The following is a 19,331-nucleotide window of genomic DNA, read 5'->3' as shown; positions in this document are numbered from 1 at the left end:
TCAATCCAATCCTAGTTATCCTCATAGTTTAAAAAAAACTTTTTAAAATATAAAAATACTTACAGCCTGAACAAAGATTAACTGATAAAAAATAATTTCAGTTACTATTTGGTAAAACTTACATCTATTTTATACCCAAATTACTTTTTTTGTTTAGGGACCGGGGATCTAAATTGGCGATCTTTCTTTCCCGGGTCACTGGGAGACAGGTGAAGCTGAAATCTCAGCTTCTCGCTGGAGCCCTTTATAATGGGATTAGGTTCTAACAAGCTGACTGGCTCGATCGATTTCAAATAATTAATAAATAACTCGAACGCAGCTCATTAATCAGTAGAACGAACATGGGCGTCCTGGGGAGGAGAGAAATCTCATGGTTTTTTTTCCTGACTAACTCCCATCTCAGATCCAGCAGCCCCAGAAACCGCAATCACAGCCAGCTTTAACTCAATCCCTGCTGCTCCACTCTGCAGAATCCGCCCTGCATCCTCTGCACAGACGGCAGCTCCCGGAGCTCAGTGACTGACACCATCTTCGGGGCGGTTCGTCCCCTTTCGGTTCTCACAGCCCCAGCCCCCGCCCCGTCACCCCTTGGACTGGCTGCCCTCTGGATTTTTCAGAGTTTCCGTGGATCGGAATCAAACGGCTCCGCCTTTGAAATGGATTTGAAAGTGGAAGACAAAAAGGAAGAGGAGGAGGACCCCCCCCCCCCCCCCTTCACCAGGCCAACAATGACCACCTCAGTAAAAGCGAATTCACTTACAATCTCAAACTAAGCAAAACACACACACACACTGCTTCCTCACATTGACAACTACATCTGAAATAGTTCCATATCATTTTATCTCTCTTCATTTTGAACAATAACTTATTGGCTTTGAATAGGGAAACCAGTGACCTTTGTGAGAATTTGGTGAATCATTATGAAATCTATTTTAGGAATGTAGATTTGTCAAATGTACATAGATTAAGAACATTTATTCTCAGTATCTGACAGCGAATGGCATTGGCCATCACTCATTGCCGCTCACCATCCTGACTTGGAAATATGTTGCTGTTCCTCCAGAGTCCCTGGATCAAAATGCTGGTATTCTCCCCCTAATGACACTGTCCTTACACAAAATGGAATGTAGAGGTTCAAGAACTCAGTTCAACACCTGCTCAAGGGGCAACTAAGGAAGGACCATAAATGCTGGGCCCAGTCAATCTTACCCTCATTAAATGGGGGTGACTGGTGGGTGCTTTGTGAACTGTCTGTAGTCAGGGAGCTGATTATATGGCGATGAGTCATGACTGAAATCGCAGCTCCATATTCATGCAAGTGAAATGGTACATGAAGGTTATCATGTTTCCCTGTCCTTTTCAGAGGGAGAGGCTGTATGTTGGAGAGGCAGTCCTGGATTCTGCTGACCATCAACAAATACCTCATCACTACTAACCCTTTGGCCTGCTTTTCTCAGTGGTGGCTATGAAAGAAGCAGGCAGGGTGATTTAGCAAATACAAACTCTCACTTGCACAACAGCATCCTAGCTGGGTAGAGTTGAAGAAGTAGTTTTTGCTGCCTGCTGCAGGAGGTGCGACTGGCGGCTGACGTCAAGGTGGTACCAAGTTGACAGAAATAAGACCAAGCTGGGAACTAGGGAACTGGAACCAATTCTGACATTCATTAAGTGAAAACAAATTAGAAACCTCACCAGCAATCTACATGTCAATTTTACCATTGTCAGGATGCCCTGCAGAAATTCGCCAAAGCTCCTTAGACAACACCTTCCAAACTCATGACCACTTACACGATCTGAATGCTAAGCTTTGGAATTTTATCTTCAAACGCCACTCTGCTCCTTCTAGATATTTTTTAATTGTTATCTCTTTGATTGAGCTTTTGGTCCTCAGTCCTAATGTCTTCTGATATGGTTTGGTGTTAAATTTAATCTGATAACCTTTGAAACCCTTTTGGACTTTTTACTTTGTTATAGGTATGCATAAATGAAAGTAACTGCTGGAGGTGGGGATAATGCTTGGAAGTCAAGAAGGGCAGAAAATCAACTTGTAATCACAATCTTTGTCAAATCCCTCTGACCCAACACAGTGTGCATGTACATGTCTGCGTGTGCATATGTGTGTGTGTGTGTGTGTGTGTGTGTGTGTGTTGGGGGGGGGAGGGGGGGATGTGGTTCACCCATAGCCACACAGCACACCCACAGTTACTGTCTAGTATCAGGGATGGTTTTCAATCACTTTACTGACTCCCCATTGGCTCCCTGCCCAAAATGCATTCATAAAGGGAAATTGGGGAACAAAGTTAAGGTCAATGTCAAACTTACAGAAAGTCTCTTTTAAGAAGAAAATATTTGGCACTATGTCAGCAAAGCGCAATATCAGTAAAGGAACAATAGCATTTTAGTTCTATAAATGCAAACTAATTGGCAGTGTTTGATATTGAACGGATTGTCACTGGATTTATCAGATTGTTATAGCACGAAATTTTTGAGACATTACATATTGCTTAAGAATTAAAAGAATGCAAATGAGAGTTGATCATGCAGTTTTTGACTCAAGTAGGTTCACTATCACAGATGTAAAAGCTGAATCAGTTTGGGATTATGATCAGCATGAACTGGCTGGACTGAAGGCACTGTTTCTGTGTTGTATGACTCTATTAGAGGGAATTGGAGAAAATGATAGGTTGCAGAGATAGGGAAGAGTAAGGCCAAGGAGGATTTCGAAAATAGGGAAATAAATGTTAAAATTGAAGCATTAGTGGTTTGGGAAAAATGTTAGTGTTCACAAAGGATAATGGCTGAACAGACTTGGCGAGAATGAATAAACCAAGCAGTAGTGTTTTGGAGGAACTCAGTACGGTGGATAGTTCAACAGAAGAGTTTGGAACAGTCGAGTCCAGAATTAGTGAGGGCAGGGAGAAGGATCAAGCTGTCTCAGCCAGGTACAGAACAGCTAGGTGCAGAGACAGGGTGTCTTAGCAATGATTCTTCCCACTGTCAGATGCCATTTCAGTTCAGTCATGAAGAATACCTTCTTGGATGAGGTACAACATGGCCATCTGTACTCCAACAATGACTAGTACCTCTGATATTGCAGGAGCTGGTATCAGAAAATAGGCAAAAACAAAGATACACTAAAAAGGAAATTAGGGAAACAATAAACGTTGAGCAATTTTTAAATGGAAAATTCTCTTCTAAAATGAACAGACTCCCCCACAATACTGATTCATCCAGCTCCCATAGCACCAGCTCTGTAATTGTTACTGAAGTACACAAGAAAACAGCGTAATTATTACAGAAGGCCAGGTTTCAGTCATGCTGATGGCACCCGACTCTCCCTCACTGCCATCTCACTCAATTGCAACACCCCCTCCCCCCTTCCCCAAAATGCTATCTGTCTCCCAACATTTACTATCTCTGCCTTGTCATGGTGCCTGTCCAACATATAACACTGAATGAACTGAAAATCCCTCCATCTAAATCATTAACTTTGGCTTTCACCACAGTAACCAACAGCATTGTTGTCCAAGGTCTGTGTTTAAAGCTGACCTAGACTGTTTACAGCTTTGGTATCATGTTTCACCCTGAAACAAACTTCTAATCAGATATTGGTTCCATAAATAAGACCACTTATTTCCACTTTGTCATTACACTTATTGATACCAAGATACCAAGCTCATCTGTTGCTGAAAATTTTTATCCAAGCCTTTTTTTTATCTCCAGTCTTGACTATTCCAATGCTCTCCCTGTCTATCTGTCATTGTAAGATCACAGACCATAAGGTATAGAAGCAGAAGTAGGCCATTCAGCCCATTAATTCCACTCAGCCATTCAATGGATTCATGACCGATCTGTTAATCCTCAACTCCAATTTCTCCACAATCCTTCATTCCTTTACTAATTAAAAATCTCTCTCAGCCTTGAATATTCTTAATGATGCCATCTCTACAGCCCTTTCTAGTAAAATATTCCACTGATTTCTTACCCTTGGAGAGAAAAACACCTTCCTTATCTCTTAGTCCATTTGGCCCTAGACTCTTCTCTTCATCAATCCTACAAGTCCCTAAGAATCATATATATTTAAAAATAAATCTTAGGATTCTTCTAAACTCCAATGCGTACAGGCCCAACCTACTCAATCTGCCTTTATAAGGCAGTCACTCCATACCAAGAACCAAACCCGTGAGACTTCTCTCAACTGCCTTCAATTTCATATTATCATTTCTTAAATAAGGGGACCAAAACTGTTCATAGCATTCCAGCTGTGCTCTGGCTAATGCCTTGGATAGTTTTGGCTAATTAAAAACACTGCTTGTATTTAACTCGCACAGAGTCTCAACGATAACTACGATTCTTACATTAGCTCCCAGATGGCCATCAGTCTTACCCTTCTGTTCAAATTCTCCCATGGCTTGGTCTGTCTCAATCTCCTCAACCTCTAACCCTATGACATTTCCATGTCTCTCCATTCTTTGATTTTGGGCGTATTCTTGGTTTCCATTTCTCAACCACTGTTCTGGAATTTCCTTCAGCTCTCCACCTCTTTTGCTTCCTTGAAGGACACTCCTAGAAAACCTCTGCCTTTTGACCACTGATCCTGATAATACTAAGTATCTCAGTGTTACATTTTGTTAAGACATGCTTTATTGAAGTGCAGTCAAAGGAGCCTTGGTGAGTTGTTGCATTACATCTTGCAGATGGTACCCACTTCTGCTATTGAGCATCAATGGTGAAGGGAGTGAATGTTGAAGGTGGTGGGGAGAGTGGATGTCTGTGGATGTGGAGCCAATCAAGTGGACTGATTTGTCCTGGATGGTCTCAAGCATCTTTAATGTTGTTGGATCTCCACCCATTCAGGCAAGTGTGAAATATTCCACTCTCCTGACTTGTAGCTTGTCTGTGATGGACAGGTTTTGAGGAGACCCAAAGTGAGTTACTCATATTAGGATTCCAGCCTCTGACTTATCCTAGTAGCCACAGTACTTATATGGCTAGTACAGATTGGTTTCTGGTCAATGGTAACCACAGGATATTAATTATGCTGATATGTTGAAAGTGCTATACAACTGCAATTTGATGTTGTTGTGCCTGTGGGGCTATTACCAAAGTGTGAATTAGTCCCTGAAGTGAAAGTTGATGGAGAGGTGTTGGATAGAGCAAAGAAATTAGGAAACAGAATTGCAGGACAGCTGGTTATTAAAGTCACAGAAAAGAGACAGCAGGTGTTTCAACTTTAACAAATATTGAAATTTTGCCCTAATCATTTCCAAACATAAAGGAAACTCAAACTTATCAGATTTATTTAATTAGTTTTTTGTGCTTAGGAAAAGGTCACAGACTCATTGAATGATGAGGTTTCTGTTCCTACAGTTATTTTCATGCCTGTGACTTTATCTCTCTGTGATGGCTGCCATCTATATGTCAGGCTAATGTTAATGGTGTGTAAATAGAGTACAGCAATAAAGGCAGTCAGAGGTACCTGCACTGATGAATGTTTAACACTGTAACTGCAATCCAGCCTGAGGGATTAGGTAGAGAGTCAGAGATAGAGGAAGGGAAATGGGGGAGCTCAGGGATGGGGGGGAGGAGGGTAATGGAAAAATGACAGGGATAGAGAGAGGAATGGGGGAATAACAGGGTTTGGGAAAGAAGAAATGGGGTTGGGACGGTGGTAAAGGAGGTACTGAGGGATGGACAGGGATGTGGGTGGGGGAATGGGGAACAGATTGATGTAGAAAGGGGGACTGAGGGAGGGACAGGGATGGGGGTGTGGGAGAATAGTGGAGACACATGAACAGCAGGGGGATCTGAGGGAGGGACAGGGTATGGGGGGTGGGGGGAATGGAGGAGTGACAGGGATAGAGAAAGGGGAAATGGAGAGGGATGGGATTAGAGGGAGGGGAAATAGGGTAGCGGCAAGCACTGATATACCCATCCCCCCATCCTTGATGAACCTGGTGACATGGGGGAAAATAGGGCAGCAATTGGAGACAGGAGGGGGTAATAGTGAGTTAAGGGATAGAGAGGTCTGATATGGGGGAGGGACAAGGATAGAGGAGGGAGAAATCAGAATGCAAGCCAAGACAGAGGGTGTAGTTGATATACATTTCCTGGTTCAATTATACTATTTTTGAAGCTAGTCATTCATCTAAAATGAGCTTAAAAATGCAAGTTAGAAATTAGACCAAACGTTGGAGAAAAGATGGGGAAACAATGGAGAATCTACCCTTCAAAGCATGGTAAAAGGAAACAGGATCAGAACAAGGATTAGAAATCATTTAAATATAGAGAATTAAATTTTCTTAACTTAACAGATTACTTTCATTAAATACAGAATTATGCTTAAGGAGGGCTATCAATTTGGAATCATAACACACAAAGACACAGTGCCAACATTAATTACTTTTATTAGAACTCATTGAACAGAATGACATAATGTTTATAAAGCTTCATCTGACTCATGATGATGATGAGTTGCTGTAATGAGAAGCTCTACCTTAAATTATGGGAAAATGCTCAACCTTTTTCATACACAATGAAGAACAGTCAAATGAGGGAGAGACAGGCTGAAGATGGTTGGCTGCAGTTGCTCTTTTACAAAGAGTTTGAACCTGGGCAAGAGGGTACCTGAAACGTATGAGTGCAGGGGAGAGAGTGGCTGTGGATTGGCGCTGCCTGATGAAGTTAAAGTTAGGTTTGGCAGGAGGGTGTGGCTGGAGTGGTCAGTGAGTTCGAAAACTGGAAGCTGCTGAAAGGTGAGATCAGCTGGGGCTAGTCCGTGATCAGATTTATAATGAAGGACACAGTTAAAGATTCATTGGTATGTTAATAAAGTGGAAGTCAGTCTTAGTTCAGACATTGATGAAAGAGTTGGTTGTGACGGCCACAACTCAAATTCCTCAAGTGTGATAAGCCCAACCATCTTCAGCTGCTTCATAGAAACATAGAAGCAGGTCAAGGCCATTCAGCCCACAGCGTCTGTTCCTCCATTCAATGTGATTGTGGATGATCATCCAATTCCTGCATTCCTGTAACCCCCCCATAAACATTGATCATAGAATCCCTATAGTGCAGAAAGAAGCCATTCAGCCCATTGAACCTGCACCAACCCTTCAAAAAGCATCCCATCCAAATCAAGCCCCCACCTATCCCTATGTCCCCACAGTTACCGGGGCCAATCCACTTAACCTGCACATTTTTGGACAGTGAGAGGAAACCTGAGCACCCAGAGCTAACCCACACAGATACAGGGAGAATGTGCAAATTCCACAGATAATTACCCAAGGCTGGATTCAATCCAAGGTCCCTCATCATGCTCTGAGGCAGCTGTGCTAACCACTGAGCTATCATGACAGTCTTTTGCCCAGAAAACCATCTTTAACTCCTTCATGAAAGCATTTAATGTCTTCACCTCAACTGTTTTCTGTGGCAGTGAATTCCACAGGCTCATTACTGACTGGGTGAAAACATTTGTCCTCATCTCATTCAGCAGTAAAGTAACGATTAGATTAGATTACTTACAGTGTGGAAACAGGCCCTTCGGCCCAACAAGTCCACACCGACCCACCCCACCCATACCCCTACATTTACCCCTTACCTAACACTACGGGCAATTTAGCATGGCCAATTCACCTGACCTGCACATCTTTGGACTATGGGAGGAAACCGGAGCACCCGGAGGAAACCCACGCAGACACGGGGAGAACGTGCAAACTCCACACAGTCAGTCGCCTGAGGCGGGAATTGAACCCGGATCTCTGGAGCTGTGAGGCAGCAGTGCTAGCCACCGTGCCACCGTGCCACCCCCCTAAATGCTTAGCCAATATCCTTCGACTATGAGCCCTGGTTCTGGGATCCCTGGTCTTCAGGAACACCCTTTCCTGTGTTTATGTGTTTATCAATGACCTTCCCTACATCGTAAAGTTAGAAGTGACTGCACAATGTTCAGCACCATTTTCAACTCCTTAGATACCAAAACAGTTATGTCCAAGTACAGAAAGGTCTGGAAAATATCCAGGCTTGGGCTGATAGGCGGCAAGGATCATTTTTGATGTTTCCAATGGGCCTCCAGCTTCAACAACCTTTTGAGGGAGAAAATTCCAGTTTTTGCTCCTGCATGGGATGAGGACTGGGCCAATATTTATTGCCAGTCCCTAGTTGGCCTTAGGGAGGGAGTTCCAGGATTTTGACACAGTAACACTGAAAGAATAGTGATATATTTCCACTCCCCTTTGTGTGAAGAATGCTTTCCTGATATCAGTTTTGTACACTGTTCCAAACCTCTATACACTTGAATTGATCTCAACTTCTCTCAATGGAAAAAATATTTTCTCTCCAATAAATCTGTCAATTGATTTACTCATCATAAACTCTTCAATTAGTGCATCGTCTACGTGGTGGGAAGAATTCTCTGATTATCCATTGCTTTATCCACCAATCCCCACCCCCAGCAGAGAAGTCAACTTTTTTCCTTGTCCCCTTGTCAACACAGCAAATAAAATGTCCCATATGATTGAGGGAATCCAATAAATGTTTCCACTACGGGCATAGCTAACTGCCCAGTTTATTGTCCTTAAATAATGATTGAAGGTCAGAGAATTTAGCAAATGCAAAATTAATTTAATAATTGTGATAAAAAGAATCAGTGACCTGTCTGTCTTGACACAAATGTGCATAATGCAAAATCATTGCCTTTAATCAAATGTTGCAGTGTTGTCAGTCTTTATGGCACAGCACACCAATAGCCCCTAATTACCCAGCGCTGTAGCAATATTTATGATTCAGAAAAAAATTACTTACTTATAAAAGAGCAGATCCTGGCACTGATACACTGATCAAGTGCTCCAGCAACAAATACTACACTGTTGTTTTCCCCAACAAGGACTTGCATTTATGTAGCACCTTTAACATAGTAATACACACTGAGGTATTTTTCAGCTGTGATTATCAGACAAAACTTGCCACCAAGCTACATAACGTCAAAGTGTCAAAGTGTCAGGTTTTCACACTCAGCCTGAGCTTCAAAGAACAAAGAACAATATAGCACAGAAACAGATCCTTCAGCTCACCAAGACTGTATTGACACATGACACCTTTCTAAACTAAAATCCTTTTGCCGCTACACAGTCCCCATCCCTCTATTCCTTGTCTATTCATGTCTCTTGTCAAGGTGCCTCTTAAACATTGTTATTGTATCTGCCTTCACCATCTCCTCTGGCAGCACATTCCTGGCACTTAACACGCTCCATAAAAAACTCGCCTCTCACATCTCCTTTAAACCTTTCCCTTTTTTAACCTTAAAACTATGTTCCCCAGTAATTTACATTTCTCTTGTGGGAAAAAGTTTGACTATCCAATCTATCCATGCCTCTCATTATTTTGTAAACTTCTATCAGATTGTCCCTCATCCTCTGACGTTCAAGTGAAAACAATCAAGTTTTACCAGTCTCTCTTCGTAGCTTACTCTCTAAACCAAGCAACGTCCCAGTAAATTGTTTCTATATTCACTCCAAAGCCTCCACATCCTTTTACTAGTGTGGCAATCAGAACTGTACACAATATTCCAAATGTGGCCTCACTAAAGTTCTACACCACTGCAACATGACTTGCCAATTCTTATACTCTGTGTCCAGACCAATGAAGGCATATAACTTCTTGACCAACTTATCCACTCATGTTGCCACTTTCAGGGGACTGTTGACCTGTACATCGAGATCTCTCTGTATATTGATGCTTTTAAGACTTCTGCCATCTATTGTATACTTCCTTCCTGCATTGGATCTCCCAAAATGCATCACCTCACATTCGTCCAAATTAAACTCTATTTGCCATTTCTCTGCCAAAGTCTCCAGCCTATCTATATCCTGCTGTATCCTTTTGCAATCCTCCTCCCTGTCTGCAGCTCCCCCGGTCTTTGTGTGGTCCGCAAACTTACTAATCAGGCCACTTCCATTCTCCTCCAAATCATTTATATACATTACAAACAACAGGGGTCCCAGCATTGATCCCTGTGGAACACCACTGGTCACAGATTCCCAGTCAGAAAAACACTTTCCATTGCTACTCTTGCCTTCTATGATTAAGCCTGTTCAGTTCCCATCTTACCAGCTCACTGGATATCGCATATGACTCACCTGCCATGAGGGACCTTGTCAAAGTCCATGTAAACAACATCAACCATCTTGCCCTCATCAATCATCTTTGTCACTTCCTCAAAAAACTTAATCAAATTTGTGAGACATAACCTTCCCCACACAAAGCCCTGCTGCCTATTGTTAATCAATCAGTACTGTTGCAAACGTGAATAAATTGTATCCCTAAGAACCTCTTCTCATAATTTCCTACCACTGACGTAAAACTCATCAACCTGTAATTTTCTGGATTATCCTAGCTGCCCGTTTTAAACAAAGGAACAACGTTGGCTATTCTCCAGCTTTCTGAGATGTCTCCTGTGACTAAAGAGGGTACAAAGGTGTCCTACAAGGCCCAGCAACTTTCTCACCTTCCTCGCTCAACATTCTGGAATCAATCCTATCAGGTCCTTGGATCCTGTCAACCTTAATGCTTTTATAAACACCCAGCACCTCCTTTTCTCATATTGACATGCCCCAGAATATCAATATATCCTTCCTAAGACTTACTATTCACTGTATCCCTCTTCTTTGTGAATACTGATGCAAAATATTCATTAAGGACCTCACTCCCTTCCTCTGGCCCCATGCATATATTCTCTTCTTTGTCCTTGAATGGACCTACCCTTTCCCGAGCTACTGTCTTGCTCTTTTTTCTGCATAAAATGCTTTGGGATTTTCCTTAATCCTATTTGCCAAAGACTTTCATGGCCCCTTTTAGCTCTCCTAATTCCCTATTTCAGTTATTTCCTGCTATCTTGTATTCTTCAAAGGTTCTGTCTGTGTTCAGTTTTCTAAACCTTATGTATGCCTCCTTTTCCTTTTTACAAAGATTTCAATTTTTCTTGTCAGCCAAGGTTCCCTGGCCACACTAGTTTAAGTCGTACATCCCTGTCAGGACATTAGTGCCTCTCCAGCTTGGGTGCAACCCGTCCTTCTTGTACAGGTCCCATCGGCCTTGGAAGACATCCTAATAACCTACATACTGATGCCCATCCTCCTCTACCAGCTCTTTAGCCACTTATTTAACAATACTATCTTCTTATGCCTAGCCTCAATGATATGTGGCACAGAAAGGAATCTCAAGATTACGCTAGAGGTCTGAGTTTTTCAACTTCCCACCTAACTCCCAGAATTCCCTCTGCAGGGCCACATCTCTCTTCCTGTCCATGTCATTGGTGCCAATATGGACCACCATCTCTGCTGGCCCTCCCCTTCAGAATATCCTGTGTTCTGTCAGAGACATCCTTGACCCGAGCACTAGGGAGGCAACACACTTCTGTGTCTGTGTAGCCCTTGCTGGTGGTGTGACCAGCTCACTAAATGTGCTATCTCTGACATCCTCAGCCTCCTGGATACTCCAAAGGGAGTCCATCCACAGCTCCAGGCGCTCCACGAGGCAAATCAGGAACTTCAGCTTAACACTCTTCCTGTGGATGTAGTCACCATGGAGACTGGAGGTGTCTCTGATTTCCCACATCCCACAGGAGGAGCATTCCATGGGCTGGGTTCCCTGCCATTTCAAAACTTGTCGATTAAACCAATCTTATCAACTACAGAGAATGATCCAGGAACTGATTACACAACCTTATTCAATAGTCAGCAAACTCCGGTTTCTCACTCCCACTCTCTAGCCCGAGCAGACTACAATGACAAAAAGTAAGCACTTTGTCTCTCTCTACACATTACCTTGATAAGGTTTCTGTTTCTAGAATCTGAGGAAATCCATTTTACATTCAGGAGGACCCTTAATTAATCATCTTTGAGAAATGTCTCTTTTTCCTGATTTAAATATCCTTGTTTATATTCAGAGATGAATCATTCTGATTCATGAATATATTAAAATTAGATTTCTTTAACTGCAATTTTAGAATGAGACTTACTCACTAACCGAGCTAGCCTTGTTAAAATAGAAAGCTGAGGCATTTACAATGTATTAATCAACTTCTTATTTTTACACCAATTCTCATTTCCCACTTGACAATAGTGTCTTCTATTCCTCTGTTACTGAAACAGTCCACGCAAACTGCAGCATGACCTCAGTTGGGCGAGATGGCAGATAGTATTCAGAGCACCCAGCTGCCAGGCATTGACCATCTCTAACAAGCAAGTTAGGATTCAACCCCAAAAAATGTGAAGTAATGCTCTTGGGAGGGTTAATAAGGCAAGGGGCTACACTCTAAATGGTCTGACTCTGTAAAGTACTGTTGATTTCAGGGACCTTGGTATGCATATGCAAAGATGCCTGAAGAAAGCAGGTTAGGGAGGTAATATGGTTAAGAAGTCATGTGGGATATTTGCCTTTATTAGCTAAAGTTAGAAATCACACAACACCACGTTATGGTCCAACAGGTTTATTTGGAAGTACTAGCTTTCGGAACACTGTTCCTTCATCAGGTAGCTAAAGCACGAATACATGAGCAGGGAGATTATCCTGGAACTACCTAGGCCACTACTAGAGTACTGTATGCAGGTCTGGTCACTAAATAATAGGAAGGATGTGATTACACTAGTGGAAAGTGCAGACTAGATTTACCAGGATGTTGCCTGGGCTGCAGGGTCTGAGCTATGAGGAAACTTTTCCTGTAGATGTAGTCAACATGGAGACTGGAGGTGTCTCTGATTTCCCACATCTCACAGGCTGGGGGTCATTTTCATTGGAATAGAGAATATTGAGTGGATCTTGATAGAGGTGGATGAGAATATGAGAGACATAGATAGGATAGATAGGAAGACATTTTGCCATTCATAGAGTAGTCAACACAGATTTAAGGTAAAGAAGCTAAAGGTTCAGTTGATGAGAAAGTTTTTCAGCAAGACAACATTAGGAGTCTGGAACTCACTGCCTGGAAAGGGTGGATGAGTCAGAAACTCTAGATTTATTCAAGCAGTATTTAGATATTCATTTGCATTGCCATATCCACCAGGGCTATGAGCTTAGAGATGGAAAATATGATTTGTGTAGTCAGATCTTTGTGAAACATCATGGACACAATGAGCCAAACAGCCTTTTTCTCTGCTGTGACTGTCTATGAGTGAGAAAAGATCTAGCACACTTATCTCCAGTAATATAACCATCATTGAATACTTCACCATCAGAGTATCATCAGAATCTGGACTGGACCAGCCTTATTTCATAGAATAGAATCATGGAGTCCATATGGTGTTGAAGCAGACCATTCAGCCTATCAAGTTCACACTGACCCTCCAGATAGCCTCCCATCCAGATCCACCACCCTATTCCTGTAACCCTGAGTTTCCCGTGGCTAACCCACCTAGCCTGCACATCCCTGGACATGATGGGCAATTTAGCACAGCCAAACTTAAACACTGCAGTTCGGAAAAAGGGTTACCGGATCCAAAACATTAACTCTGCTTTCTCTTTACAGATGCTGCCAGACCTGCTGAGCTTTTCCAACAGTTTTTGTTTCTGATTTCTAGCATCTGCAATTCTGTGTGGCTTTTCAAAATAAATACTGCAATTGCTAAAGCAGGTCTTCAGTTAGAAATTCTGAAGTGACTGACTCACCTCCTGACCCCCCAAAGCCTATCTACAAATGAAAACGAATAGTCAAGAGTATGATGAACTATTTGCCACTTGCTTGGATGGGTGCAGCTCTAAGAACACTCGAAAGGCTCGACAACATCCAGGACAAAACAACACATTTGATCAGTACTCCATTCATTGCCTTTCAAATTCACTCTGTCCCGTACTGAAGCTCAGTTGCTGCAGTGTGTACTATCCACAAACTGCACTGCAGTAAGTTACCAAGAGACTTCAGACAGCACCTTCCAAACCCACAACCATTTCCATTGCAAAGGACAAGGGCAGCAGATATATGGGAATACCTCCCCCTGCAAGCTCCCCTCCAAGCCACTCACCATCCTGACTTGTTGCTGGGTCAAAATCCTGGAATGGGTAATAAATTTTGGCCTAGCCAGCGATGGCCATGACTCATAAACAAGTAAGGAATATGATGACATCTGTTGATTGGTTGTAAAATCAGCAGTCCGACTGAACCATGAGGCTACTCTCCTTTTACAGAGAGAGAGAGAGAGAGAGAGAGAAAGAGAGATAAAGTTGGTGGTGGTTTAACCTGAGGGTAGAGATTGAGGAGAGCCCTTCAGGGAAACTTTAGAGGATATGGGATTCAAGTGCAAACTATTAGCATTATGCTGTATTACAAACCAGCTATCCAACTAACTGAGCTAATTGACCCCTATTATAGAATACACTGAAGGAATGAAAGGAATTATACACACACTCGTATATATACACACATGCATTTACACACACATATACGCATGCACACACATAGACATATAAACTCCCACGCACACAGGCACAGACAAACACACAGTGAACACACACACACACGCAGATTCACACAGGCACGCGTGCACACACACACGTTTATGCAAGCACACACGCATGCATACACAGACACACAAATATTTACAGACACAAACATAAGCACATGTATGTGCACGCACACACGTATACAGAGAGAGACACACACAGACACACAAACACACCTTGGTTCAAGTAATGTGCTCAGTGGCTGTCACACACTGCAGACAAAGACAGCATAATCTCAGAATAAAAGGATACATATTTAAAATAAAGATGAGGAGGAATTTATTTTCTCAGAGGGAGTGAATTTGTGGAATTTTTTGCTGCTGAGAGCTGTCAAGGTTGTTCAAGTGTATTCAAGGCTGAGATAAAGATTTTTAAGGAGTCAGGGAATCGAGGGTCATGGGGAAAAGGTCGGAGAGTGGAGTTGAAGATTATCAGACCAGCCATGATCACAGAGCAGACTCGATGGGCCAAATGGCCTGATTTTGTTTCAGTGTCTCATAGTTTTATAGTTTTGTGGATTCAATTGAACACATCGGTGCTGTTACGTACTGATTAATAGTCTGCCTCTCCCATTGAGTTCTGATTTTTAAATAAATACTGCTCGTAAGGAAGATTAATGTGGAGTTCTCATTATGTAATCAAAACCTGCAACACCACTTTTGCCTTGCTGTTAATTCAGTCAGATCGAGACTGAAAGACAGCTTATGACACATGTTCCCTAGGACTGATAGCAGGGCTACAACTCTTATAAGCTCAAGTCTTTTAAATAAATCTATTGTTTTTTCATAATTTTTAGACTAAGAGTGGAAAAAAAACAATCCTTTGTTATATCTCCTCTCATTTCCACAGTGGCAGGAAATGGAATATGCAAATCCATTTTGACTCAACCAACACCCACACCCCTTTCCCCACAGAGAAAACAGCAGACTGGAGAATGCACACATCAAAAACAAAAATGCTGGAAATCCCAGCGGGTCGGGTGCATCCGTGAAGTTTACATTTCTGATGAAGAGTCATCTGACTTAAAACTTTATCTTGCCCTCTCACCACAGATGCTGATGACCTGCCGTGATTCCCAGTAGTTTTTGTTTTCGGTACAGATTTCAACACCTACAGTAATTTACTCCTACAGAATGCACAGACTTGTAAACTTTGAACTGGATGACCAGTAAGACCACAATGGTCCTCTCCAAGTATTATTGATTAATGGTTTCACTCTCTGCCAGACAGTCAGAGTTCCAATTTTTTTTTTGTTGTTATCTTCTTTAATGCTGTTTCTTTCTCTGCCGGTTTTCCTACATCAATGAAAATCCATGTACTTCTAGTTGTTCCATTCCTGAGGTCCAGTGATTCCATTGATGGTGTTAATGTCTGTCCCACAGATTGGACACAGAACTATTTACAGCAGGGTCAGAGTCACACAACCCCAGATCATAGTCCACCAGCTTTATTCAAAATCAGAAGCTTTTGGAGCTTTGCTCCTTTGTTAGGTGTTGGATTTTATCCTGGTGTCATGTGACTTCTGACTTTGTCCACCACAGTCCAACACCAGTTCCTGCACTCCTCGTCGTGAGTTACAGCAGAGATTGGGTTCGTAACACCACAGCAGGTCAGCTGACACACCAAGGTTGATTTAAGATATCTACAACTGCACATTTCCAAACACATATTATCTACACACGCTACAGGCAGACACACTGTAAGTGTGTGCACATGAAAACTCCCACTGTCAAAGAACAGGCATCTCTGAGATATTTCACACAGTGAGGAACAGAGGGTCCACTCCTCCCTTACCTTGGGCTGTTGTTCTGTGCCGCAGCAGGTAAAGCCTCATCTTGTGCAGGGACGATGAGCCTCAGGCCCTGGTCCTCTTTCAGTTGTCTATAGCCCTCATAGAGTGTGGACTGTCGCCAAGACAACGGAGGCAGCTGCAGAGTCCCTGATGAGTGTCTCTTCACCAAGCCAAACATGGACGGCTGGCCTGGTGACAGAAGATCGAGCGAGTCTTTCATTCTCTGGCAACAAATGGGAAAGTAAAAGGGATTAGGAGAGAAGGAAAATGGTGAAAGAAATGGTGCATTTGTAATGGTGTGAGGGCGGGGGATCTGAGAGAATGGTGATTAGAAACAAAATAACTCTCAAATGTTTTCATTAGTCACAACCATGCAGCATGATAACAATCTGATCAAGCGGATATGATATACTTTCATTTTCATAAGTGAATGCTGGAACGAGCATGCAAATGTGGAAAGGGTTGGTTAGCTCAGTTGGCTGGATGGCTGGGTTGTGATGCTAACAGCATGGGTTCAATTCCTGCCTGGGGTTACCCCAAATGTCTCTTCTCCTCAACTTCTTCCCTTGCCTGAGATGAGGTGACCCTCAGGTTAAAGCACCACCATAGATTCCCTTCAGTATGGAAGCAGGCCATTCAGCCCATCAGGTCCATAGCAATGCTCCAAAGACCATCCCATCCAGACCCGCTAATATCCCTGTAACCCTGCATTTCCCATGGCCAATCCACCTAGCACATCACTGGACACTACGGGGCAATTTAGCATGGCCAGCTCATCCAACTGCACATCTCTGGACTGTCAAAGGAAACCAGAGCACCTGGAGGAATGAAAACTCCACACAGACAGTCGCCCAAGGATGGAAGAGAACTCAGGACCCTGGCACTGTGAGGCAGCAGTGCTAACCACTGAGCCACTGTGCTGCTGCTCTCTTGACCAGTCATCTCTCTCTCTAATGAATGAACAGCCCTATGATCTGGTAAGACTATAGGAATTTTCTAAATGTGCATCTGTCCAAGTTAACAGATTGCCATCAACTTCCTAAGGGTAACTATAGACGGGTAATAAATGCTGTTCCAGTCAGCAATGCCCATGTCAAATTAATATTTTTAAAAATCATATGAACATGTGACCACACAAATATTTGAATGCATGGCATTACAAAATAACATTTTTATGTGTAATTGCTTAAGGGATACTATTGAGCAAGAGACAAAGGCAAATTTCCTTCTTCATGTGAGTATCATACAATCTTTCAAAGCTATCTAGGAGGGAAAATGGTTTAATCTTGCTTATTTTGCATTTAATAGCAAAGACTCATTTTCTCCCTTTCACACATTAATTGACTATAAATCCACCCATTAACAAGACTATTATTCTCTCTCCACTTCTTACAACCTCTTTTCCTTTTGCATTGGGCCTCTGTACCATCTGCCCTCTTGCTGCTCCTCTGCCTCGATCAAGCTATAAAAAAGAACCTGTTTTCCAACACCTTTCAGTTCTGAAGAAGAGTCAAAGTCGTCTCAAACTTTAACTCTGTTTTTCTCTCTCTATAGCTGCTGTCAGACATGCCGAGCTTCTCCTGCATTCTTTCTGTTTGTTTCAGATTTCCAGCATGCACAGAATTTTATCTTTAAACAGATTTGTGCTGCATCCAAGAGATGACACCTGCAATAGTGCAGCACTGCTTCAGGACTGCACTGCAAGTATTCCTCTGGGATATGGACCAAAACTTCTGGAGAGGATCTCAAACACGCAACCTTCTGACTCACGGGTGAAAGGGAGAGAGTGACCAATGAGCTGAGAAGCCAAGGCCACATTGTAGAATAGTGGAAAGGTCTTGGGATTGAAGGAGGAGAGATGGTGGGAAGAGGAGAGTAGATCCAAGGAGCTCCAAGAATGAGCCACCCAGACAATGTTCTGCGTGTTTCTGGTCCATTATTTGGTCTTCCTGACTTAACTAAGACTGAGTCAATGTCTCACGACTAACTGTAATACATCAAAAACTCAGTTCTGAAGAATGAGATTCACACATTGATGAAACCACCCACACATTCTAAGTCAATGCATAATTGATTGGCCTGTGGACATGGCAATAATTCTTGTACAGCGAGTGGATTAGAGGCTTTACATAATCAATAACGTGTTGAAGTATTAAAACAATTTAAAATGAAAAGCTGGGGAGGATGAGATCAATGGGCAACTTCTGTATTTAACATTGTCATGGCCTTTTATAGTGGCAGTGGGAGGTGAACTCATTTGGAAAGAAGTTGAGCAGGTAATAGGAAAGGCAAATGGAATGTTGGCCTTTATTTCCAAGGAAGTGAAGTATAAAAATAAGGAAGTTTTGCTAAGACTATACAAGACACTCATCATACCATAGCTGTAACACTGTGAACAGTTTTGGGTCCTTTATCTCAGGAAAGACATACTGACATTGGAGGCAGTCCCAGAGAGTGTTCAGTAGGCTGATACCAGATATGTCTAGATTAGAGTAGTGCTGGAAAAGCACAGCTGGTCAGGCAGCATGTGAGGAGCAGGAAAATTGACATTTTGGGCAAAAGCCCTTCATCAGAATATCAGATATGGAAAGACTGTCTCCTAAGGAGAGTTTGTGTGGATTAGGTTTGTGTTCATGGGACTTTGGTAGAATGAGACGCGACCTTATTGAAACATGTAAGATTCTTAGACGACTTGATGCTAAGACGTTGTTCCTCCTTGTGTGAAATCTACAACCAGAGGGTATCATCACAGAGTCATGGTTTGCCCAGTTAGAATTTCACCCCTCAGAGAAATCTGTGAATCTGTGGAATGCTTTCCCACAGAGCGCTGTCGAGTCTAGGTCATTAAGTATATTCAAGGCTGAGACAGACAGATTTTTAATAAGTAAGGACCATCGAGGGTAATGGGGAAAAAGTAGGAAAGTGATGTTTAAAACTATCAGATCAGGCATGATCTCATTGAATGACCATGATGTGGAGGAGCTGATGTTGCACTGTGGTGGACAAGTCAGAAGTTACATGACACCAGGGTATAGCCCAACAGGTGTAT

At 42.5% G+C, this 19,331-nt stretch overlaps 1 protein-coding gene across 4 annotated transcripts in view; it reads right to left on the bottom strand.

The window, feature by feature from the left end:
- The window catches only part of LOC132828788 (cAMP-specific 3',5'-cyclic phosphodiesterase 4C-like), a 331,268-nt gene that overhangs the window by 239,127 nt on the left and 72,810 nt on the right, over positions 1-19,331 (bottom strand). For all 4 annotated transcript variants that reach the window (XM_060845876.1, XM_060845880.1, XM_060845879.1 and 1 more), the window contains one exon: positions 16,285-16,505. In XM_060845876.1, the coding sequence (XP_060701859.1) occupies positions 16,285-16,505 (221 nt within the window). The remainder of the gene's footprint in view (positions 1-16,284; positions 16,506-19,331) is intronic.

The sequence above is a fragment of the Hemiscyllium ocellatum genome, chromosome 28 (assembly GCF_020745735.1).
Source record: "Hemiscyllium ocellatum isolate sHemOce1 chromosome 28, sHemOce1.pat.X.cur, whole genome shotgun sequence".
NCBI classification, from domain to species: Eukaryota; Metazoa; Chordata; class Chondrichthyes; order Orectolobiformes; family Hemiscylliidae; genus Hemiscyllium; species Hemiscyllium ocellatum.
This window is presented reverse-complemented; position numbering and strand designations above follow the sequence as displayed.